Source organism: Euprymna scolopes, chromosome 29 (assembly GCF_053919585.1).
Source record: "Euprymna scolopes isolate OS-2025 chromosome 29, ASM5391958v1, whole genome shotgun sequence".
Taxonomy (NCBI): domain Eukaryota; kingdom Metazoa; phylum Mollusca; class Cephalopoda; order Sepiida; family Sepiolidae; genus Euprymna; species Euprymna scolopes.
In genome coordinates this window covers 44,866-70,952 of record NC_136510.1, presented here as the reverse complement: position 1 = coordinate 70,952, position 26,087 = coordinate 44,866, and the positions used below count along the sequence as shown (strand labels likewise).

The following is a 26,087-nucleotide window of genomic DNA, read 5'->3' as shown; positions in this document are numbered from 1 at the left end:
CTGCGTAGTGTTGATTCCCTTCACTCCGACTCGGTACGTGTAAATAGCATTCGCAGGTGCGGTTGAAGGGGACGTACCGTCCTTTGGCGTAAAGTTGTACCAATGTGGCTTCCGTAATAGTACATTGCTTCCTGGCAGCAATTCTCTTGATGCTGCGATGGCTTCTTTCAGCAATGCCATTTCCTGACGGCATATGCGCACATCGCAACCGTAGTCGGACGCCCCACTCATCTAACAACTGCCGGACTTGCTGGCCACAAAACGCTGCATCATTGTCAGTCAGGAGCTCTTCCGGCGCACCTCGCTCAAAAGAAATGGATGATAGGTGGCGAACAACATTTGCTGAATCCTGTCTGGTCATCTGCCGCCACACTGCAAATCTCGTAGGCCCGCAATCAATGAGAGTTAGAAAGGGCTTGCCACTGTAATGGGTAATATCCATGGCCAGCCGCTGCCACACACTCTCAACTTCCAATCGACCCTTCTGCCATCGCTCTGGTGCAGGATCAATAGACTGGCAAGCCTCACAATTTCTGATGATCTGTCTGACATCCATCTTGGTCACTGCTGGGTATACGCGCCTCACAAAATAAAGGGTCCTCTTGATACCCGGATGTCCGCTCTGTGCATGAATTTTTTGTATTTGACATGGGTCGATTGCAACTGCACAAGATCAAGCAGTAATCTCCATTCTCATCTTCGTGGCTTCATACCATTTGTGAGGTATCCGGGTCAGTTGGTCAGCACGATTACAATGTGATGGCACCAGAGTGATGCTCAGTGATAGCCCATACTCAGATACCAGGTTTTTTAGCGTGTCTAGCCTTCTCCATATTAACATTTCGCTTGCTGCCTTGGTACGGATTCGTGTCCGTCCTGAAAGTGTGTCAGACACCCAGTGGTAGACACAGAGAGAATCTGTGTACAAGGTCAACTTCTTAGACTGCCACTGCAGGGCCAGATTTACCCCCTTTACAACAGCGTCCAGCTCTGCCAGGTTGATATGCTGAGAATCTGTTACGGGCCGCAGCCAACCTGCATCCTCGAACACGTTTCCTCCTTGCTCCAACGATACTCCCAACGCCAAAGAACTGGCATCAACCCACACACCTACGTTGTCTCCGTTAACACACCACCGCCCACAGGCAGGGTCCTTCTTGTTCACTCTCTCCAGTGTCTCTTTAATCATCAGAGTTAGTAGGACATCATCGGATATGTCATCCCAACCCGTGGTTGTTAAATTTGCTCTGCGTTTAATTACACCAACAGCTGCGCGGAGCCAGCCACAGACCGTTAATTGACCAACAAGTTTTCCACACCAAGAAAAAACGGTCCGCCTTGTAACGATGTTGGGGATGCTTGGAATTTCATTGCCACGCCTCCATTGTAGGGTGCCATCTTCTTCATAAACATCCAATCCCAATACACGTGCTCCTTCCCTTAAATGTTCGGGATTCTTGCATTCCAGACCAAACTGAGCCAACTTTTCTTTGACACACGACGCAGACTGTACATCTTCATTGACGTATACGTCATCAATGTAAGCTGACGTTGAGTCCCTCATGGGCTTTTCTTGGGATAATACTGTGTTGACAATAGTCTTCATGATCTGTGGTGCCACATTTAGGCCAAAGCCGAGGCGTGTAAGGCAGTACCTCTGCCCCTGGAACCAAACTGTCTGGAACGGCCACAACGTCTCATCAACTCACACCTGTAAATAGGCTTTTCGCAAATCCAATATCGAGACATTAGTGCCTTTCTGACGCCATTCCCTCAACTTGCTGGCGCATACGTCAGCATCGGCAGTGTAGGCTTCAATATGCTTGTTAAGCTCCCTATAGTCCAGCACGGGCCGTACTTTCGACTTGTTATGCTGGACTACTGCCATCAAGGGTATTAGACCCTTGGGAGGCCCAAACTTGTCCTCAGGGTAGGGGATTAACCAGCCATCTTGGATCCACGCCTTTAGTTCCCTTTCGTATTCTGCTCGGGCCTCACTGCTAAAAAGTGGTGTTTTATACATACACCTGTCAGTCCATACAATAGCAAGGCGAATGGGAAAGTGCAATCTGCAGTAAAAATGGCAAAGAACCTTTTCCGGAAAGCGATGGAGGATAAGGCTGATCCATACCTAGCAATGTTGGATCATAGGAATACATCATCTAATGGTCTCTTATCACCAGCTCAGAAGCTGATGTCAAGGAGAACAAAAACGCTTCTCCCAACTAGAGAGGAGTTACTCAGACCAGAATTGGCCAAAAACCTCAAAAAGTGTGTCAAACGAGACAGCAGGAGACAAGAACAGTTTTTTAACCACAAAGTGAAACCATTTCAACCGTTACACCCTGGAGATGTAGTACGGATGAAAACCCACATAAAGGGTCAGAGAGAGTGGAAGAAGGCAATTGTATGGGAGAGACTGGATGAGCAGTCATACAATGTAAAAGTGAATGGGGAGCTATATCGATGGAATAGGGTCGACTTGAAAAAAACTGCAGAAGCATCCCCACTTACATCGTTGATTCACCAGCCATGCGGAGTGCAGAGCAAAATAGTCAGGAATGAAGGTAATGGCATAGAAGAGAGAGATGACACAGGACAACCTGGGTATAAAGGTGAATTGGGAGAGAGAGTTAACCCGACACCACCCCCAATGATATCAAGCCCCGAACAAACAAAAGCAAGCCTACGGACAACATGGTCGGGAAGAGTAGTGAGAGATCCTGTGAGATTCAGGGATTATGCAAAATAAAGTAGGGAAGGGCAGAATAATCCCTGTTAGGCAGGAGGGTAGTCTGCCCAATGAATGCCTAGGTCACTTTTTTATATATATTTTATTTTAATTCCGTTCAGACGTTTTTTGTTGTTGTTGTTTGTTTTCTCCTTTCTTTGAGAAAAGGGAAGATGTTGCATGAACAGCAACAGGTGTTACACCGTTTGGAGTAACGCCCCTTGGAGGTGACCGGTGTAAGAGGAGTATAAAATAAAGATGGTTGCCGAGTAAACACAATGACTGGTTTTATGTTATATTTTATCCGTGGGCATCTTCACACATGAAACAATATAAAAAGAACGTACTCAGAAAGACACCCATTTATTTAAATATATTTTGTTTAAATATGTTCGTTTTATTATTTACATTAAAAAGTTTTGTGTAAATAGAAAAAAGTTTGTTTTTTTTAATCCTTAAAAGTTTTGTAAATATTTAATATTAAAGAAAATGTTTTATAAATATATATATATTTTTTTAAATGTTTAAAAGTTTTGTAAATATATTTTTTTTAAAATCTTGCTCGCGAACATTCGAATATGGCTGCTATTTGACCTGTTTAAAAGTTTAGAAACACCTAACGGCAATGTCAAGGTCGAACAAATGGTGCCTCTTGAATTGTTCGCTAGAGATTATAGCCCTGCGATAAAAATAAGGCACTTAAACTGGTCCACTGTGAGTGATTTCAGTCAAAAATTTTCACACTGGACATTAACCACTCCAGCATATTTGATAAAATCGTCATTAACGCTTTTTCTCAACTTTAAACAATTATATCGGATATTAAACAATGATGGTGGCTCACCAAAAATGTCCGTTAACTGGGCTACTGTTTCGTCAAATGTGAAATTCTCTGGTTTCTTTGGTAGAATGAAGTTTACATAATGTTCATGTTCAATAGAACCCAGTTTTCTAAGCAATAATCGTTTTTTTTCTTTAAAATCATTTTTAAACATATTTTTCTATTGGTCAAACCAAACCAAACGGAAAATCTGTTTTAATTCCGGATTGAATTGAACATCGGTGATAGAATTTATAATATTATCAAAGGAGTTACTTACAGTTGACGAAGCCAATTGTGTCTGAAACTAAAACATTAATGTTTCTATTAATTTGTTTTGTGCCTCAAGAAATTGTTCTCGCTGACTTCTAAGTATCCTTTCCAGTAAATTTAGATCCATGACGAAGAAATAATGCAGTTGTTTTGTTTGTTTTTTTGTTTTTTTTTGTGCTGTGCACAAAAAGGAAAAAAAAATTTTTTCCGAAGAGACAAGTTCGTTGGATTTTTTTTTTTCTAAGCGCCATGTGGTTCGTCCGGGTCTTGTTTATTCTTTTTTTTAATCCAAGTTCATCTCATCCTCGTCGCCAAATCTGTTATATTGAAACAGAATATAAGTGGTTGTTAAATGTGGGAATTACAAGAAGACATCGTTTTGACACTAAATTATTTATTTATTTAAACAGAAAGATAGTAAAACGTTAGAGCAACAGATTATGTGAAATGCTGTGTCAGCCATCTTGAAAAGACTTCTCCCTGCCGATCCAGGGGAGATTACTCTTTGCTTTTCGGTTATTTCCCTTTATAACAGTATACTATTGAGAGTGTGTGGTTCTGGGAGCTTCTCAGATACTGGTCTGTGCTCACAATAGTGGCCCTATGTTGATGATTGATCTCTGAGAGCCCCAGTCCTCCTTCTCCCCTGAGCAAATAGTCTTGGTAGACACTGATTTCTATATATTATTTTATGAAGCGTTAGTAGCTTCCGTGTCTTTACATCTAGCTGGTTGATGCATTTTTGTGACCAGTCAATGATACCAAAGCTGTATGTTATTACTGGCATAGCAAGCTGGTTGATGGCAGTTGTTGCGAGGGTATAATAAGCATGTTCACGGCTTAGCAATAAAGAAAACCATTATACCAGTATATATATATAAAACTACATTATTTATTTAAAACAAAACAAAGTTCATACATTAGTGCAATAATTGGGTAGTAACGTAAGGATGCGTGATTGTGGCTTGTACGTGTTGACCTCTGTGGAAGTGTGCAAAAATAGAGGTTATAGTTCATATTTTACACAAGCGATACATAGCTTAATTATAACAGTCTTGGATTGTTTATACTGTATTAGCTCTACATGTAAGCATCTTACAGGTAACAATGTTTATACAAAAAATATGCAAATCTACCTCACATTTCTGAGTATGGGTTTATATGTGTGCACTTGGTGTCAAGCGAAAAAGAGAGAAAAGTCAAGGGAAACAGAAGGCTATGTCAAAGGTCACCGGAAATGCATGCGTATCAAAGATATGTGATGTTTGCACATGCTCCAATCCATGCATGTGTGCTACTGCACACCGCTTGTTCTGTGTCTGCGTGTTTGATCTAGACAAAACAAATGTGGCAGGTATAAACGGCTCACTATACAGTTATTTTATTTTTATTTGTAAGCTGTGTTTTGCATATCTTCCTCACTCGGCATATATATTCTTTATTAATCTTCTCCCTCATCTTGGCATGTTGTATGTTCTTATTTTCCTCAATGCTAAGGTACTTAAAAAGCTTGTGCTCTTCTAGATCCCTGATGTCGATGTCTTCATTTAGCTGCATATTTTCTTTGTGGGTCTTCTTCCCAGCTCTGTGTACACTGGGCACATTTATCCAGGCCAAACTTCATTCCGATGTCATTGGAGAAGGTGTGTACTACCTGAAGAAGCTGGTGTAGATCGGTGTCAGAGTTGGCATACAGCTTAAGATCATCCATGAAGAGCAGATGGTTTACTCTCTTGCTTTGATATCGATGGCGTCCCTGACTCAAATTGTAGGTGCTCACATTTTTATTCAGGAGCTTGCCTTGCTGAGTGGGTCTATTGCCATACAGAAGATTAAGGGAGATCAGCTGTTACTTTGGAATATTCCCCTCCTGATTTTTACTTCAGGGATGATGGTCTTTCCTCCATTGTGACTTAATGATATTGTGGTTTTCCACATCTAGAGGTGAGCCGCCTGTGTTTGCTAATTACCAGGTGGATCTTGTATAATTCAAGGCATCGAAGTAACCATGAGTGTGGCACACTGTCAAATACCTGCTGGTAATCGATCCATGCCATGCTCAGGTTTCTTTGCCTCTTCTTACAGTCTTCTTGTTGATCAATAGGTGGTCTTTGGTATCGAGGCATTTTTTTCTGCACCCTGTCTGCTCTTTCTCAAGGTAGGTCCCAGAAGATAGGTGGTCATATATATTGTCAGCTACCAGACCAGTGAAAAGCTTGTAGGTGGTTGTTAGACAGCATATTGGCCTGTATTTATTTTGGCATCATGTCTCTTGGTCTTAGGTATGAGGCTGGTGTCCCCCTTTGTCAGCCAAGGTGGTGTTGCTTCTTCACTTCTTAGCATCCTGCTGAAGCTCTCACTGTAGTGGTGATGAAGTGCAGTCAATTGTTTCAGCCAAAAGTTTTGGACATCGTCGATGCCAGGTGCTTTGTGGTTGGAGAATTGTGCCAGTTTTCTTGTTACCGTACCAGGAGTTATGACTGGTTCTGGCATCTGTGGCTTGGTTTCGTTGAGCCTAATAATATCTTCAATCCACTGGGCTTCTTGATTGTATTTGCCTTCTGTTTCAAATAGAGGCCCCCAGTAGTTTTCCAGGTCTACCTCTGCAGGTGGACTATCTATAGTAATGGTGTTCCTTATAAGCTGCCTGTAAAAAGTCCTTTTATTTGTTTTAAACTACCTGTTTTGAATCTGGAAGTTAATCTTGTTCTCCTGGTTTTTAATCCTCTGGGCAAGTGCCAGTATTTTTCCTTCTAATTCCCTAGCTGTATTATGCAACCCCTCAATGTTCTGATGGTGGTATTTGGTACAAAGTTTTCTGATGGTGGTCTTAAGTGGACCCTGTACCAAGGGATCTGCAAGGAACTGTTTATTTGGCTTAGTTCCTTCATGCAGAGGTTCAGTTGTTTTTGCAACTAGGTTTTCCAGTGAGGTGTGTGTCTGGAGACGCTGGGCTCTATTCGATGATTGTGGTTGAATGTTCAGGGGTTGATTTTTCTGTCGATGTAGAGCCCATCTGCATATGTGATATGGTTGAGTTCTGTTAGCGTTACTGTTATTGGTATTAGCCTCTTGAGAGTGATGTTAACTTTGGCTATAACAGTCTTTGCTCTTCCAGTAGCTTGGATCTTGGACTGTCCTTCATTCTTATACACCTCACCTCCTCAATTGTGTTGCTGAGCTCCTCCTCCAAAGTTAACTGTTCATCATCTACTTCTGGGAGTACAACTGATGGTGGTGGTGATCTAGGTGATTGTGGTGGTGATTCAGGTGATGGTATCCTGTTAGGTGATGTAAATTTCTGGGTTGCTGTTAGTGGGGTTCCCAGCAGAGAGTTTGTGAGGACAGGTGTTATGTCAGCTGGAGACTCCAGAGGGACAGGAGTTCCAGGAGAGCTGGGCATGTGCTGGATAGGTTCTGATGGTGAAGTTGGTGGTTGTTTGAGTATGTCTATTGTGAGAATTTTTATTAGGTTTTCCAGGGGATATCTGTTGCTCATCAAAAGAGCTGTTATTTTTTAAAACATGTAGTCTAATTCTCTTGTGGTGAGCAATTTGAGGCTGTTATAATGCTACATTGTTATCCTACCTGGAGGGATGTTGGCTTTTCCAGGATAAAAATGAGAAAAGATCCCCCTCCAGGTTGCTGTTCTGTGCTTTTGTCTTTGATGCTTTAGTTTTGCATATTCTGCTGCCCATATCAGTGTCCACCTCTCTTCCCTTTACCATACCACCTTCTGTCTTTGTCTTGTCTCCTCATTCTTTACCTTATAATGGTCTTCTTCTGCAGTCCTCAGAGCCTCACGTCTAATGAGATCTACTTCCTCTTGTGGGACATATCTTCCCATCTGTGAGATGAGGGATTGCAGGTTGGTAATGATGTCTCCTTTTTCTCTGCTGGGAGATTCAAGGCTCTTACTCTCTCGGTAAATAGCTCTCCTGTGCTGCGTCTCCATTTCTCAAACCTTGAGTAGTTGTAGCAGTACAGGAGGACCTTCTTCTGTTCGACAGACCATGACTGGGCTTTAATTCCCCTTCTGTTTCTTTTGAGGTCTGTCAAGTGAGATGGAGCAAGATGCTGTTTGCTCTCCTTGTGTGACCTCTGAAGTGAGTGTGGCACCACCTTCTGAGGCAAGAAGGTTCGCACGATTGCTTTCCTCTTCCTGCTTGGTGCGTAAACAGGTTGAGGGTCTCTTTTTATTTTGAGCAACGGCCATCCAGTTTGTATCCTTTTCTTTAAGCATTTTTCATGATTGTTTCTCATTGTCCATGGCTTCTTATTGGTTATTCGAAGCTTCCCTCTACCTACTTTACATAAGTAGAGAGGGTGCCCTGATCCGCAACCTGGGGGATGCACTGAATGGCTGGAGGAAGATGACACATCAGGGAGGTAGACGGCACATCACTGATTATTTCAGGATATGTACACATTTTAAATATGTTCTTAAGATTACAAGCATAATACTAAATAATACTAAATAGATTTTAATTCAAAATGGTTCCTTATTTATTAATATCGGCACAAGTGCAGGTGTTAGTTTTTTAGATATAATTTTTAAATTGATTTTAATTTTTATGGTATCTTTTGTTAGTGATGCAGAAGAACAGGCAATTTGAAGTCTGCAGGAAATGATGTCAGATAAAAACTGAGAAAATTCTTTTTGTTGTTTGACAATAATAAGACATGTCCATCTGTACACTCTTTTCTCTCTAATAATTTTAAAATAAAAATGAATGACAAAATAGCTTGTACTATAACTACAAATTTATTGAAAATAAAGAAAAAAAAAGGATGGACAATGCATATTTGTCCATATATCATTTGAAAAAAGAAAAAAGGTAGCATAATACTTACAGTTGAAACTTTACAATTACCATATATTTTGTGTAGAGGAAATTGTCTAGTGTGTGCTTTTTTGTCAAAGTTTGTTCAAAAGTTCTTTTTAACAGATGATAAATACTTTGTTAAAAGGAATTATTTTCTTTGTTAGAAATCTTATACAACTGCATACAAAATTTAATGAAACAGTTCATTCTTTTTTATGGAAAATTTGCAAAGGACAAATTCAATGAAAACAGTTCTCAATTGAAAAAAATACTTTGAATCTTAGGCAATTCTCAGGTTCATGCATTTTTCTCTTTTCTTTTTTCTCAAGTAATAAATAATAAAACATTACTTGAGACTCTGAAAATGAAAAATATTTATATCCTAACCTAAATTTAATGATATACTATTTCTCTTTTCTTTAGTAAAGAAATATTATATGATATATTATTTCTCTTTTCTATAGTAAAGAAATGATCATTTCTGGACTGTAAATGTTAAATTAAATATAAAAAGACCTATTTTCTTTTTTTTATTATTCATTTATCTTTTGGATAAACGAATGTCAATTTTTAATGAGACTTAAATAATTGCCCACTCTGACTAAAATACAAACATTCTGATTATTTTTGGATATTTTCAATAAATATTTGTGGTTTCTCCGAATATAATTTCCAATAATGACTTTCGTCACAAATTCTTTTTCTAATTCTCAGATTCTTTCTAAAATAAATTCAATAAATTAAGTGTCTTCAATTTCTAAAAATTAAACACTGACTCTCTGTCAACATATATTTTTAATTCTCAGATTTTTTTCCACGAAATGAATTTGTTTTTGACTTCACAAAGTTATCTATAGACCAAAATATTACTAAAAATTACATAATAAGGGATCAACTGTCTCAACTTCTCTATATTTTAAAAGGTATGACAAAATAAAATGCATTCAAATATCTTCTCAACATTCTTATATTGAGTTATCAAAAAAAGAGAGTAATTAATTTATGTAAACACAGTTTTTATAACATAAGAAAACTGTATTCACGGAGATAAAAAATAAGTTGTAGATTGGTCACCACCAAAATCTTATCTGAAGAAAAAAGCCACTAAAAACTTTAAATTATCATCTGCCAGTGTTTACAATTTAAAAACTGTCACGTGACTCAAATCAGTCAATAAAATGATGACATGAAACACAATCATTCAAACATGAGCAAAAAGAGCGTCTTATTTTTTTAACAAAATTCAATAAAATTTTGAAACCATTAAAAAAAATGCAAACTTTATTTCATCCCGAGCTTTTTATTTTAAATAATTTAAGGCCATTTAAAAATAAATTCTGAAACTTTATTTTGATACAAAAATGTCCCACTTATTAAACTGGGCTTGTATTAATTAAAAAAAATAAGTAATCAAATTGGCATAAAAATCGAAACAAATCAATGAATATTTCATGAAGTAATATACTTTTGTATTACTAAAACAAATTCAAAATAGTGAAAGTATTTTTTCTATCTTTACAAAAAAAGAAAAAAAAAGAAATCAATTCATAAACTAAGACATTTTTTATAATACTAAAAACAAATTAAAAACAGTGAAATAATAATATTATGGTCATCAAAGCCAGAAATAAATCTGCACCAGGCCTGAATGGAATACTCTTTTTACTTTACAAAATTACAAAAGATGCCCTAAATGGCTATATATTAACTTGAGGTTGGCGGACATTTTTTTTAAGACCATAGCAATGAACTTTTTTTTACTTTACTAAAAACACAATAACAGTTTTTCTACTCAATGAATTTTTGTAATTTTGGGATATATCACTATTTTCGACATGACAATTAAGTAAGTACTGTTCTTTTTTTTTTTTTTGCCTAAAACGGCATATTTAAAAAAAAAATCGATCGATCACCATTTTTTATAATACCTATTTACAATGCCTCCCAACGGGACGGAGTTAGATACCAGGGTCGTTTTTTAACGTGGAGAAAAGGTACAAAAATAAAATTTTAAAAATTGTCTCAGTCGTGAAGGACTGTTCTTTTACTGAGTAAAAACAAATTCCAAAGTCAAGTCGTCTGGTTCTTCTGCATCACCAAAAAAAACAAAACAAAAAAATCCCAAAAACATGGCTGTTACAAAAAATAAAAAACAAAAGAGAAGTCCAGTTTCGTAAAAGGTAACCCGATTTTCAAAATTTTGACACCGGTTACGCCAAAACCATTATTACGTACTTAATTGTTCCTTCCTTGCCACCCAACGAGGGCAGAATTAGACTCAAGGTCGGTTTTTAATGTGGGGAAAAATTAGCTCCCTCAAAAGGGGCACTCTGGATAGGAACAAAAATAAAAATTGCCTCAATCTAGAAGGATTTCTTCTCGACTGATCGAGGTCAAAGAAGGTGAAGTGTACTATCAAAACTTACATTTTGCTCCTAGCCAAAAGGCCAGGGAACTCTAATATATCGAAAATAGTAATGTATCCAAAACTTACGAAAAATCGAGTAGAAAGTTATTTATATTTATGAGTAATTTTTACGGAAAATTGGGTAAAATTATATTTTTCTTAGATGTTATAAAGTAGACGTAGAGAGTTCATAAACAGGGGGCATAATTCGGAACGCAAATTTTGGTACTTGTACAGTTTAATCAAGACATTATAAAATGAATTTCCATTTGCACAAGTAAAATCCAAGGAAATCCCGTAAAATCCAATTTTAACTTTCTTGAAGTTATACATTTGGATTTTACCGTCACTGGATTATTTATCTTCCACCAGACTATCCATTCACGTGTAATCACCTTTTTCTTCACCGTATTCCCTCTGCTTCACTTTTTTTGTTTTCAAGTAAGATCTTTGACTTACTTGTTGTTTCATCAAATACTTTTGCATGCAAAATCCGATCCCATATTGTGCTAATTCCTACCCTCTGAAGAGAAGGAAAGTATTTCTTCGAAACTCCGCGGATTAAGGACTATCCACTTATCTAGTGTTTCCTTTTCAGATTAAATATGTTTTTAACTCATTTCAAAGTGTTTTTTTTAAACATGTTTTATTAACTGTTTGCTCGTATTATAAGCTCTATTTCCTATTTGGTTTTATCGAGCTTTTACATCTGGCTGAGATAACTTTATAAATATTAATTCTTTAATATTTATAATATACTTTAATTTTACCATCTTGGATCATTTTGGTAAATTCAATTGTAATTTATATATATATATATATATATATATATATATATATATATATATATATATATATATATATATATATATATATATATATTAAAACACAATAACTCAATTAATTTTCGTAATTTGAGGATATATAACTATTTTCGACATAACAATTAAATACGTAATATTGTTTTTTTTTTTTTTTTTTGCTTAAAACGATGTATTTAAAAAATCGATTTGTCGATTCTATCTTACCAAGTTCCAAAATTTCGAATGCGAGCTTTTTATCTGACACCGCTTCCTGTGGACTTAGAGTTGTCGCCTATCTTTCTGCATAACCCATTCGTTTACTAAATTGTTAGGTTAAAGTACATAATAGTTAACAAAGATCATCTCCCTATGTTAAGAATTATTTCAGCATCAGCACGGTTCGTAGTACCCAACATAAAGCAATTTGCCTGTACTCAATTTTCCATCACATTCTATTTTGTCCAGTTTCCAGGTCTGATATACCTTTCTTTTTGTGATCAGATGTATTCAAGATGAGATGGAGATACACGGGAATTAATTTATGTGTAAGTTGAAAAGCTTACAAAATAAATAAAATAAAATAAATCAAAATGATAAAACTTAAACCACGTGGCATTGCTCCGGTCAGCAAGATATTATGTTCCTTCTTAAAAGATGTTCCTTTCTAGCAAATGTTTTCCTTTAGTTTAGATTCTCTCAATTTTATTAATGATTAGTAATGTTTTTAAGATTTTTCTTAAAATTTTAACATAGCTTCATGATAGATGTTGCTTCGTATTTCTGGTGATAAAAATACCTCTAAATTACAGATTATTGTTGTTTAGAACGCAAGGCTTTTGACAGGGTATGTCACGATGGTCAGGAAAATCAGATCATATGGTATATATTGGACGAATACTTAACATAATTAAACCCTTCTTAAATAAGATAAGAATTCAGGTTGTCCTCAGTAGTCGTACGTCTAAACAATATGATAAAAATATGGGTGTACCTTGGACCTTTATTATTCCTGATATTCATAAATTACCTCCCTGATAAAATTGTCTGTGATGGGTACATTTGCTGATGACACCTCATTCTTTCACAGGCATGAGAGGAAAATAAATGACCACATATCTAAGGATTGGTGGAAACCCTAGAGGAAGGCCTGTAGTGGAATGGGGACAAAAATGGATAGTAACATGTATGGAATATTGTTGTCACATTTGAGCTGGTGTATCTGCTAATAGTCTCTCACTCCTGGACAGGGTTCAAAAGAGAGTCACCAACCTAATAGGTTCCGAGCCTTTTTTTTTTTTTTTTTTTTTTTTTACATAGGCATCACCACATTATCAAGGCCCAGAGGCCACTCAAGGATAAGGGTTAAAGAGTGTACAGTAGAAATTGAACAATATAGTAATCATTAGTAATGAAAATTTGGTAAATTTGATAACTTATATGGAACGGCTCATCAAAAACTTATTTACGTTAGACTTGAAGACAACCATATTGTAGTCAGCCGGAAAGCAGGAAAACAGAAGACAATTCCACAGGCGTGCAGTTCTAAGAAAGAAGCTTTGTTCATGGAATCTACGTTTAGGTTTAGGCACAGATAAAGAGTGGGGGGAATTATTGATAGTGTTTACAGCTAGACGAGTGTTTCTTGTGAAAGTTTGGCGAGGGGGGACCATAGATTGAAGCTCAGTCAAACACTTTCCATGAAAATAACGATACATCCGAGACAAACTCGCAACATCTCTTCTGTGAGATAGAGGTTGCAAGGACTGTCCCATTGAGAAAATGTTGCATCCCTCTGCCTGTTTTACAAGTATTTTAATGGTAGATGCTCTGACCAACTACAAGCCCACTACCACTTCAACGTAAATAACCCCGAAAAACCTGACAAGCAGCAAAATCCCACCCCTACACAGTAGAGATCCCTACACGAAAGAAAGCCTTCTACTCTAATATTTTCTTCCCTAGAACTGCTAGAGTTTGGAATTCCCTTCCGGGTTCCTGCTTCCCCGACTCTACTGACATACAGAAGTTCATCTTATTACTTAACTCCCTACATAGCATTCCTGCAATTATGTCCCAGATAGTAGCCCCTACATTAAAGTGGCACTGTGCCTTGTTTGGGGTGAAAATGCAATTAAAAGAAAAAAATTGTTTGAAACATGAGTATATCCAGTGTAGCAACCATGACACTGGACATGCTAATGTTTCAGACAAGCGGAATGAACCGAGGCAAAACTGACAAGTCGGAAAATGACAATGAAACAACTGTTATTAATATTTCTATAAATAAAAAGATATTAAAAGGAAAATAATTTAAACAACTTTTATTTTTATTTATGTAGAATAAATGCATGAAAAAGAAAAACATGAAAAATAATTTAAACAATATTAATTGTCTGTATTTTTGAGATGAGGTGTTTTCATTGATTGAGATTGTCGGACTGACTTCCTCATCTTGGTTGTTATTGTCACAACGTTTCGGCCGTTTTGCCCTCCGGCCTTCGTCAGGTGTTTTGTATCCTAGTGACATATGGCCGAGTGGTCCTAGATGTTGTATCAAAGTTTACAGTTACCCAAAGGTGCTGAGTTCAATCCTGAACGAAGGCAGTGAAAAAGTAACATTCAAAACAGAGAATCAGCAACTATGTCCCAAAGCCTAGCTGGAGTCCGAACACGGTGCCCCCGTAATAATAATAAAGGGTTGGGTTCGAGACTCCTAACAAACGGTTCACCAGTTCGATACAAAACGCCTGACGAAGGCCGGCGGGCAAAATGGCCGAAACGTTGTGACAATAACAACCAAGATGAGGAAGTCAGTCCGACAATCTCAATCAATAATTTAAACAACATTTATTTTTAACATTTGTTTAATTTAAAATCCCAAATAATTTAAACAACTTTTAAACAAATTTTATTTTTAAGTTAAATTGTTTTTTTAATTTAAAATGGAAAATAATGTATATAGAATAAATGCACACAATATAACAAATAATTTTTGACAAATTTATTTGTGATACAATCGATTTGTTCCAATTCACTCGATCTTGGTTTTTGATCAGAAGGTCAAGCCTGCAACTTACTCTATGAAATTGCGAGTGGCAGCCATCTTCATTATTACTCATTCAATGTTTCCACATTTTAATTGTGCATTTCTTGATTTATAAAATAAATTAACCTTTTATTTGAAATGACTCCTTTTATTTGAAATGACTCCTTTATAAAATAAATTAACCTTTTATTTGAAATGACTCCTCATGTAATAATGTTTAAGATAAGAAACATTTTTAAGGCCTGCACAGACTTATTTTCTGATATCACCCACAAACCCTATTTAGTAATATTACTCTATTCTGTACCTTCATCAGGTTAGGATTATTAAATATTTGACAGACTTTTTCGATTGGAGGAGAAATCCTACAAGATTAAGACAATATTTATTTTTACTCAAACCAGAGTGCTCCCTTTTTGGGAAGCTGGATTTTCTTCATATTAAAAAATGACCCTGTGTATAACTTTGTTTGTTGGAGAAAGGTTGTAACACCTGAAGCATGCCCCTTACTCCCAAGGCAATGTTTTACACTTGGTGGTGTCATTGTACTTTGAAAATCTGTTTTCTGTCTATTTTGTATTTAAAACAAACGATAACGTTTAATTCATTTTATTAAAAAAATATTATTTGTAAGCATAGAAAAAAGACAAATTTTGAACAAAAATACATTTGTAATCAAAATAGCAAATTTCTAATTTTAAAATATCCGGCATTTTTTTTACTTATAGCCAACAAAACAAACAAAGAAAAAAAAATGGAGAGGGGGGAGGTGAAAAATAAATATGCTGTGTAAAAAAAAAAAATAATTCTGTTAGAACTCCTTTTCACCAGTGCTGCAATTCGTACCAATTCCTCTTAACTTAAGCTGTAATTCTCTTTTTCTCTCTTAGCTGTCAAAAACTCAACGCCTGTACTTTCCAATTTATCCTTCTTATAACCATCACTCCTTTCATATGCAAATTAATGCCTTTTATATATAAATGATCCATCTTCAGATTAAAGTTTTTCTTTCTCGTTTTTTTTTTTTTGCGCTGCCTGTATAAGTCATATATCTTATTACCTTCACCACATTCCCACCTGATGTCGTCATCACAAATAGCTGGGCACAGGCTTATTTGTTTGAACACTCTTGCAGACTGGAGGAGCAGTAATTTCCTTTGTAGGGAAATTATGCCAAAGACTATTGTCATGCAGTCCATCATCGTCGTTGTTGCTGTTGTCAGATTTTATCGTTGTCATTGGTGGTTTCAGAGCTACTAGTGTCAGAAGTATTCTTTATCAAGATTAACCTTGGTCTGTGAAGTTGTTTGTTTTTTTTGACGAGCCACTGGAGGTATTGAATGGCATATGAGCTCCTGGGAAATCACACAAATTCTTTACATTATAAGGAATTCCATCACCCATCACAGTGTGAACTGTTGATTCCAGTCACCTGGCCTATTTTGGACTTCCTCATACACCTGCTGCAAGAGTATGGGACATTTTTTCCTGCACTGTTCAGAGTTTCCATCCGCATACTCCTAAGGGGGTGAGTCGTTCATTTCATCATCCCAACCAATTGTAACTTTTTGTTTTACGTATGCTGTAGCTATACAGAGCCAAACAAGAAAATGACCAATCCGTTTTCTGCATACTGAAAATATAATTTGTTGCATCATGTCGAGTAGAGATTCTGAAGTATATGCTCCCCGTATCCATCATAGTCTACCATTATCGCTGTGAATCACAATTCAAGCACTCATGTTCTGGGTGTATCAGATTTATTTTGGAATTTTTGACACCCCTAACACGAAACTGCGAATAAAATATAAAAAACTTGTCATTTCTCTTTTAAAAGTGGGTTGTTTATTTTCTTTATGAATTATACTTACAAAATAAACTATTAAAGTTGTATAAAAAGTAATAGAAATATTATATTTTTCTTTTTTGAAAAACAGTAATGAAATTAATTTAATTTTACGAGTTCAGTATTTTTCAATTTTTAAATTTAAAAATCTATCAAAATGTTTCTATTGATTCTATTTTTACGATATTTTAAGGGTCAATGTGAAATTTTATGCTCTTTCCAATAAACCAAATATAATATTTTAGACAAACGTTTTTTTTTTAAATTCACGCCCCCCCCATTTTTAAATGTCTATTAAAAAGTAAATAATTAATTTACTCACCAAAGTTTTATATATCACAAATTGAAGATAAAAGATCAATAAATAATATATTCAACTTTAAAACAAAAAAAAAGAAGTGTTTTTTAGAAATTTACCTATAAAGTCCGAAGTTTAAAACCTTTTTTTTTAATCATGTTTTTGTTTTGTTTTGTTTTGTTTTTAATGAAACCTTGGTCCCTGCTCGTTTAATTGAAAAAAAAATTAGGGTTTGAATTACATTTTTCGAGTAGTTATAAGCTTGGAAAGACAAGGGGTCGAATTATTCAATATTTTTCACACAGTTTCTGTCACACCTACTCATGCTCATTCTTCAAGCTACTCAGGAGACTTTTAGGCTAGTCCAAATTTTGTCAAATGTTCCTTCACACGATCTACAGATGCAATGCATAAATTATATCTATGTATCCTGGGAAATTAGTGCTTTCACAATGGATTGCATTATCATTGATGCAATCTTCAGGACAAACCTAAGTCATGTAATACCTTTGCTTTTTCAACATTACTGTCTGAAAGGGGCAAAGTGATTTGTGTGTGTGTGCATCTTTCATATGCAAATTAATGCCATATGTATATAAATGATCCATCTACAGACTAAGGGGTTTCTTTTCTTTTTTCTTCCCTGATCCTGTCACCTGACAGACTAGGCACTGCCACTTGTGTAACTCATTAAGTCCCTCATTACCCTTGCCACAAATAGAATAAATAAATGTTATCAAAGGCAAAATAAATTTCTCTTTTATCTATGTGGCTACATTTATTGTGTGTTTTAACATATGTTAAAGTGTGGTTTGAGTTGAAAACTAAATTAGTGTCAAGTCTGTTCAGTTTGAATAAAAAATGTGGCAGTTTCGTTACAGCCATTTGGACGCTTGATAATCGCTCAAAAAGTAAACTAAATACTAGTAGGATATGCTGAAAATGTGTGTGCGTGTGTGTATTGGAAGCGAGTAGCACATTTGCTCCTGATGAGAAGGTCAAGAAATCTTTTATATCGAAGAAGACGGTAAGAGTTAATTGCCCCTGAAACAAGGTCAGACACATCTTTTTTTTTCGAAGCTTCGTTTAAATTTTATCTTTTTAAACTGTCCTATAATGATTAGATGATTTAAATAATTTCTTTCAGGTAAGAATATTTTTAATATATTCATGTTATTTCCCTTTTTAGTATTTAATATTTTCCTTTGAGATTAATGTCGACGTATTAATCTAAAACTGAGAACAGTTGCTTGAAGACAAAACATTTCTCTAGTTGCATTTTATTTTTATTTAATTTATAAAATTCTTATTTGTATTTTGGGGAAATTTGTTAGTAAAACTTTAGACAACATATTTGTAAAAATTTATGGTGAGATTTAAAAAAAATTATTTCTTCTGGCCAGCAGTTAAAAAAAAGAAAGAAAAAAGCAGTATATTTTGTGCCCTTTTTTCTAGTTTACTACTGTCCCTTGACTGTCGATATCGGCACGTTATGATTAACAACTAAATCGAACATTAAGCAAAAATAAAGCTAATAACTGTGACCAATTGGCTAAAAATATTATTTTTAACCGGTAAGTATGTTTTTTTTTTATTAGGTGTAATTTTAGATTGAAGGTTGATTATCGTGGTTACATCTCATGTAAAATGCGGTGTCATGTTGAATTTGTCGTGTTTACAAGATATCGAAGTAAAAAAAAAAAAAATAAATAAATAAAAGATAAATAAAAGCACTTTAAAATATTTTCAAACACAAAAATAACTTATCCAGGTAAGTAGAAAAGTAATTTTGGTATTTCTACACTTTATCGCCGAAACTGGAGACGCCATTTTATTTCGCGCACCTATCGTTGAAATCCAAGGGAGAAATCAGTATTTTAAACTATGACCAAAGCATGAAATAAATAACAAAATTGAACTAGATAATAATTTTTCGGTTTCATTTAAATTAATTTGTTGTTGACCCTTCAAAGTTGCTTTAATTCAAAACAATATTTAATTAAAATTATTTATTTGTTCGAGAAAAAAAAAACTATTTTTATAAAAATCCAATGTTGCTTTATTTAATGTTATTATTATAACTATATTTTCTTACGCAAACTTTTCACTAAATGTTTTTACAATTATATTTTGATAAATTTTTATGCATAAATGTTTTGTTTTTCAAATGGTCCTCGCCCAGTTTAGACAATTATGAATGTAATTTTCAATAAAAAAAAATACATGTACGTTTCATGAAAAACGAGCGCTTTTTTTTATTTTTTATTTTTTATACATACAAGATCATAGTGCAGAGGGAGACAACTCCATTTTACTAAGAAATTCGTTCATTTCATAATTTAGAACGCTAAAGTAGACAGATTTTCCGTTTAGTTGTACAAATATCCTCGAGCCAGGTAATCACTAAAAGGGACTCTTAAAGGTCGACACCGGTATCTAGCAGAAGCTTGCTATATATTTTTTTTTTTATACATGTTTCACAAACATTAAATAGGTAAAATATAATCACATTTAAAAAATTTTTTTTTATTACATTTTGACCCCAAATAAGGCACATTGCCACTTTGATGTAGGGGGCTACTATCAGGGACCTTAGCTACTGGGGTACTATGTAGGGAGTTGGGTAGCAAGATCTCTGTTCACGTTACGCTTGAACTTCTGCATGTCAGTACAGTTGGGGAAGCAGGGATCAGGAAGGGAATTCTAAAGTCTAGCAGTTCTGGGGGAGAAACTACTTGAATAGAAAGCTCTCTTACATCTAGGGATCTCTACTGTGTAGGGGTGGGATTTAGCTGCTTGTCGCGGGGGGGGGTATTTACGTTGAGGTGGTACAAATGCTTGCAGTTCGTTGGAATTATTCATCATTAAATTACTTGTAGAACAGGCAGAGGGATGCAATATTTCGTCAATGAGACAGAGGTTGACGCTTAGATGACAGTTCAGGACCTATCAGGTTGGCGACTCTCTTTTGAACCTTGTCTAGGAGCGAGAGACAAGTAGCAGATGCACCAGCCCAAATATGACAACAATGCTCCATACATGGGTGAATGGTGTCCTTATAGAGGTACAGTATACTTTTGGGCATTAATAGCTTTCTAATATGGTAGAAAGAGCCTACCTTCTTTGCAGCGGTCCTGGCAATGCTCTCAATGTAATTGCTCCAACTCCTGTTTCCTGTGAACATTAGGCCGAGGAGTTTAAAAGAATTACTTTCAGATAATGAGTCTTTGGCCATTGCTATTGGTGGTAGAGAAGGTTTCTTGTAATTATTAAAGGAAACAAATTCAGTCTTGGCAGCATTGAATGTGACCATCCATTTTTGTCCTCATTCTACTACAGATTGGAGATCATCTTCTAGTGTTTCTGCCATTTCCTTAGATATGTATTCATTTGTTTTCCTGTCGTGCATTTATATCATATTTAGATATGTTTAGATGTACGACCGTCAAGGACAACCTGGATTTTTCTCTTATCTAGGAAGGATTTAATTATGTTGAGTATTCGTCCACTGATGCCATATGATCTGATTTTCCTGAGAAGACCTTCATGCCATACCCTGTCAAAAGCCTGAGATATATCTCTACTGCTCTACCCTCCCCTGCTTTGTCCAGTGAATGGTATATACGTTCAGAGATTACAGTTAGGATATCTGCTTTGGAATGGACTTGCCTAAATCCATATTGTTGATCAGTTAGAAGTTTCGCATCTGTAAGGTGGTGGACTAGGGCTTGGTTAATTATGGACTCAAATATTTTGGCGAAAAGTGGGAGGAGGCTAATGGGGCGATAATTTAATGGATCAGTTCTTTTGCCAGAATTCTTAAAACCTGGTACCACAGAAGCAGTTTTGCAGCAGTCAGGAAAGCAAGATTCTTTAAGACATTTGTTGTAAAGTTTGGAGAGAACTGGAGCTACTTTGGCGGAGCATTTTTTTAATAGCACAGCCGGGATGAGGTCCACATGCTTTTGCAGTTTCAAGATTTTTTATGATAGCATGCACCTGAGAAAGGGTAATTTTCAGATCATCTAGTGTGACGTCTGTCCGCAAAGGAAAGTCAGGGAGCGGGCGGTTAGCAGGGTCCAGTGTGGAGTTGAAGGCAAACCGACTGGCAAGCATGTTAGCCTTCTCGGTTGCTGTGCAAACAACCTCATGAGTGTTGGATAGTGGCGGAATTGTTGATTGCCCATTATTGTTGTAGATTTTCCAGAAATCACAGGTTCCTAATTTCTGAACTTCAATGTGTTTTTTGGTGGTTTCAGTAAATTCTCTCTTAGCTTACAGTTACTCTTAGCTTCTATGTACTTCTATCTGTTTAGTGGGGGCTTGCTATAAAATTTCCGCGTGGGAACATGTGCTTCAATTGCCGTTTTGAACCATTCAGTGGTCTCAATTGCGCACTGTTCAGCAGGAATAGAAAAGATATTTTCCCATGGGGCATCTCTGATGAGATCCCTGATGGCTTCCCAGTAGGCCTTTTTATAATCTCTTTGTTTTGAGCAGTGGCTCTTCGAGTTTAGGGAAATTTCAACCATTATCACTGCATAATCATAATTAATGAAAATGATGGGATAAAATTTAATTAAAATTAATCACGTTGTTTAACAAATTAAAAAATAATGCAAGATGAAGTTTTAAAATTATTAAATATATTTTATTTTATAATTTAAAATTGAAAACATTGACCAATAAAAATGAAATTTTGGGTGCTTATGTATTTTTGGTGTCATGCTGAAATGATAACATTATTTTTAAAACCTTTCTTAATCAGGAGGTGAGGGTGTTTTGTAATTATTCTGTGCTTTCACCTTACAATTCAAAAAAACAAAAACACTTGAATTTAAACTGGCAAGAAAAAAAAATTATAAAAATAATGTGGTACCATCTGCCATCGTATGCATCCAAAAACAATATCTACTGTAAAATTAAACCAAAATTTGGTGCTTATGCGTTTTTGGTGCCACGCTGTTTTTAAATATTTTTTTCCGGTTAAATTAAAGTTTCATGATAACCTTTTTTTTTTTTTTTTTTTTTTTAATTGTAAAGTGGAAGCACAGAATAGTTACAAAACACCCTCCCCGTGTTAAGAATGGCTTTCAAAATAACATTATTTTAGCACAGTACAAAAAAATACATAAGTACCCAAAATTTTATTTTCATTGTCCAATGTTTTTAATGTTAAATTATAAAATAAAATATATTTAATCATTTTAAAACTTCATCTTGCATTATTTGTTAAACAACATGGTTAATTTAAATTAAATTTTAATAACATGATGATCGATCACATTTTCAATAATTATGTGTTTATATTTTACCCATTTAAAGTTTATAAAACCTGTAAAAAAAGCTTCTGCTAGATACCGGTGTCGACCTTTAAGTGTTCCTTTTAGAGATTACCTGGTTTGAGAATATTTGTACAACTAAACAGCAAATCTGCTGAAAATTATTGTTAGTCACTAAATCGCAGTATGACTTTATTGCGAGAAAACAAAATTCTGTTCTTCATTATAAAAGCCAAATTCGAAATAATCAAGTAAAACCATTGTCATGTTACAGTAATGAACATATTCAAAAATTACGAAAAAAGATAAGGTAGAAAATTAATTGGCGAACCTGAAAAACCTTACCCCCCCCTCCTATATATTTTTTATTTTCGTCCTTTTTTTTTTTTCAGCGGATTATCATCGAATGGACTCTAGTCTGCCAGATTAGTAAATAAAAAAACAAAAAGTCTATATGGTAAATATGAAGAATCTTTCCACCCTCAAAAAATCGTTTAAAATTACCACTTGAATAGGTTTTCGGGGATGCTGAAAACGAAAATAACATTTAAAATTACGGTATACAAGTAGTTTCCAAGATATGAAGAAATGTTAGTTTCAAAAAAGTGAGGGATCACTTTTCTATAATAATTTAACGTAAAATGAGCACCCACTATATGGCCACCTTTTTGGGGGTGGGGGGAGATTTTCCACCCTCGGAAAATCCTTGAAAATTATCACTAACTTTTAAAATTTAATAAGCCAACTTGAAATTTTATATTTTTTAATAAAAAATAATTATAACAAGAACAGTGTTCTCGTCGAGTAGTTTTTTTTTTTTTTTCTTTAAATAATGACATTATTTAGAAAGTCATTCTTAACATGGGGACGGTAGGGTGTTGTGTACGTATTCTGTACTTTTACCTTACAATTTAGTAAAAACAGGTATCTCAAATTAAATTAAACTTATTAAATAATTAAACTTGAAAATACTATTTAAAAATAGCGCGGATCAATAAGTGACTGCACTAGCACCAAATAACATTTCACTATGTTTCGATATGAGAAAAAAACACTGACATTCTGTGAGAGGTAGGTACACGCTAAAGCTTTTCGTTTATCGCCACAAGTGCTAATTTGGACTTGTACTAATTTTCCTGTTAATAATTACCAAAAAATATCCATCCAAAAAAAGCAAAAAAAAATATATAACAAAATAATTTGCAAAGCGCAAAGTTCAAGCCAAAATAAAAAATATAATAAAAAAAATACATAACAAAATAATCTGAAAAGGCGCAAAGTTCAAGCCAAAATAAATAAATAAACTAGGCCCCACGCAAAAATTCTTTCCTTGTAAAAATAATTGCTCCCTCAATCGAACTGCGTACAACATCAGAGCCGATGCGTATTTAGCTAGAGGGGTCTCACTCATGTATGTCAGCTAACATTTCTTCATATCTTCATTTGCCGTAATTTTAAACATTATTTTCATGTTCAACATCCCCAAAAACTTTTAAAAGTGGTAAGTTTAAAGGATTTTTCAAGGGTGAAAAGATTCTTCATATTTACTGTCAGGACATGCTCAGTTTCTAATGCAATGCAAATTCAAAAAAAGCCAAACTGTTTAAAAAAGACGAATTTCGTGAAATTTGGCCTAAAAATGTCAACTGGTTCTAAAATGGGTGATCGATTTACTAAAACGTTGCATTAGAAACTGAGCACCTCCTACAAATATTTAAATGACTTTTTTTTAAATTTATTTTGGTAAATGTTACCTAACGCTACAACAGAACACCGACAACTATAATTTGTTTTTTTTAGGGGTATTTGAGGTCACTGACAATGAATCTGATAATCAAACCTGCCACAAATATACTGTTTGCATGGTATGAGCCTCTGGACCTTGGGACTATTTTGTGCTATTTCACTGCCTTCAGTAGTATTTTTCTTACATAATATGTTCGCGTGCGAATGGGCATAGTGAAGTGTCTGATTAATATTACAAATTGATTTTTTCTTTTTAGATAATTGTTATTTTATCAACTTGCTTGAAAAGAGCTATGTAAAAGATGCTTAAAACCGTTTGAATTATGCAAATACCATAAGTAGTTCAAAACTTATGAGAATTTTAAGTGCCAAAATTTAGGCTTTTCCGTGGACATTTTTCTTTGGAAGAAGTGGGCTAAATTACGGACCTCAACTTTTCAAGAAATTTGGTAATTTCGCCACCATTTATTTCTTTTTCAAGCTATTCTCATGAAACTTGGCACTGTAAAATTGTGTGCTTTTTCTGATTATGCAGTCAAATTTGATGTATTTCTTTACCATAAGCTCTGAATTATAAATTAAGATGTAAACATTTAATTTTTTTAAAATTGACGCATGATATCATACAGTGGGTGTCTATTCATGAACAAAACTAAGTATTATAGTGGTATTTAAATATAGCTTTATTGAGAATAGGCATTTTCCTGCCTCCTCACCAAAAGAGAGCTTAATCTGGGGTGTAGCCATAGAATGCCTGAAGAGCATTCATGGCCGATATTTACTACTCCTCTCACAGAAAAAAACAAAAAAATTGAGTAGTTATGAATTAATCTCAGAAATAAATCAAAGAAAATTTTTCATATAGATTTTGGATTTCTGTAAAAGATGGAAATTCCCATAGTCGACCAGAACTTATGCATTTTGGGACCAGTCCAATTTTCAATTTAGTAAATCCTCTCTATCTTGCCCAAAATATACCCCTATTTTCTGAGATGCAACCATAAATCGTACTCTACATGAATCCTTGATGTAACTATCACAGTACCAGGATACCAAGAATCCTGATAAGCAACAACTATATATTCACCAGTTGATGGTAATTTTTGTCATTTCTATTCTGTTGTTTTACTGAAAATTCAACTATGTAAACAAAGAAATAAAACGGTAATTTTTTTACGTTGTTTCCACCTTAACATTTAAAATAATTGCTTCTATAGGTTTTAGGGTATGCTGAAAACGAATATCGCATTTAAATTTTCTGCAAATAAGTAGTTTTCCGGATATTAAGCAATGCCATTTCTTATGTTATTGCTAGTGGCCATCTTGGTATGCGCAAGCGCAACTCCGAGAAACTATGCAGAAACGTGCATACCAAGATGGCCACCAGCAATAACATAAGATATGACATTGCTTAATATCCAGAAAGCTACTTATTTGCAGAAAATTTAAATACGATATTCATTTTCAGCATACCCGAAAACCTTAAAAAGGTAGTCATTTTAAAGAAAAATGTTAAGGCGGAAACAAGGTAAAAATTTACAGAATGCATCACAATGAAATTCTTTATCAAATCGCCTAATTATTATTATTATTATTATTTAGATATCCTCAGTTAAAAAAAAAACGGGTTTGTTTCACAGATTCGAAAAAATGGTCTTGAGTTAAAAATGAATTCAAGTTTCACGATATCGTTTATTTAATTGTTAGGTGAAAGTACAGAATAGTTAACAAAACACCCTTCCTCCTCATGTTAAAAATGGGTTTCTAAATGTTATTTCAGCATGGTAGCATAAGTGCACAAGTACCTTTTTAAGCGAAGTAATAACCCTGTTTAAATAGTATATATAAAAAAATAAAACAATGTTAAAACTTGAAAAAAATCGGACCCCCCCCCAAAAAAAAACAAAAACAAACGTGATGCAAATGAACGATGTTAAAATTTCTTAAAATCGGAAAAACAAAAAAAGAAAGTGCGAACGTGATGGGGAAAAAAAAAACAAAAACAAACG

The 26,087-nt window shown here is 34.9% G+C and overlaps 2 protein-coding genes across 13 annotated transcripts in view; one reads left to right on the top strand and one right to left on the bottom strand.

Moving 5' to 3' along the window:
• Positions 1 to 12,480, bottom strand: part of LOC145252420 (N(4)-(Beta-N-acetylglucosaminyl)-L-asparaginase-like) — an 83,829-nt gene extending 71,349 nt beyond the window's left edge. Inside the window, exon 1 of one of the 6 annotated variants that reach the window (XM_080111812.1) lies at positions 12,344 to 12,480. Coding sequence is in view for 1 of the 6 variants with exons in the window: in XM_080111810.1 (XP_079967936.1) it covers positions 3,576 to 3,726 (151 nt within the window). In the remaining 5 variants the exon portion in view is untranslated. Of the gene's footprint in view, positions 1 to 3,575; positions 3,742 to 3,831; positions 4,307 to 8,678; positions 8,817 to 11,144; positions 11,266 to 12,085; positions 12,225 to 12,343 lie in introns of those variants that run through there. The other 5 variants (XM_080111811.1, XM_080111814.1, XM_080111815.1 and 2 more) reach the window with 5 other exon arrangements.
• Positions 10,178 to 26,087, top strand: part of LOC145252418 (molecular chaperone MKKS-like) — a 45,198-nt gene continuing 29,288 nt past the window's right edge. The window contains exon 1 of one of the 7 annotated variants that reach the window (XM_080111808.1): positions 10,178 to 10,496. The gene's annotated coding sequence lies outside the window, so the exon portion shown is untranslated. Of the gene's footprint in view, positions 10,497 to 11,284; positions 11,445 to 12,270; positions 12,406 to 18,011; positions 18,198 to 18,486; positions 18,625 to 26,087 lie in introns of those variants that run through there. The other 6 variants (XM_080111806.1, XM_080111804.1, XM_080111807.1 and 3 more) reach the window with 6 other exon arrangements.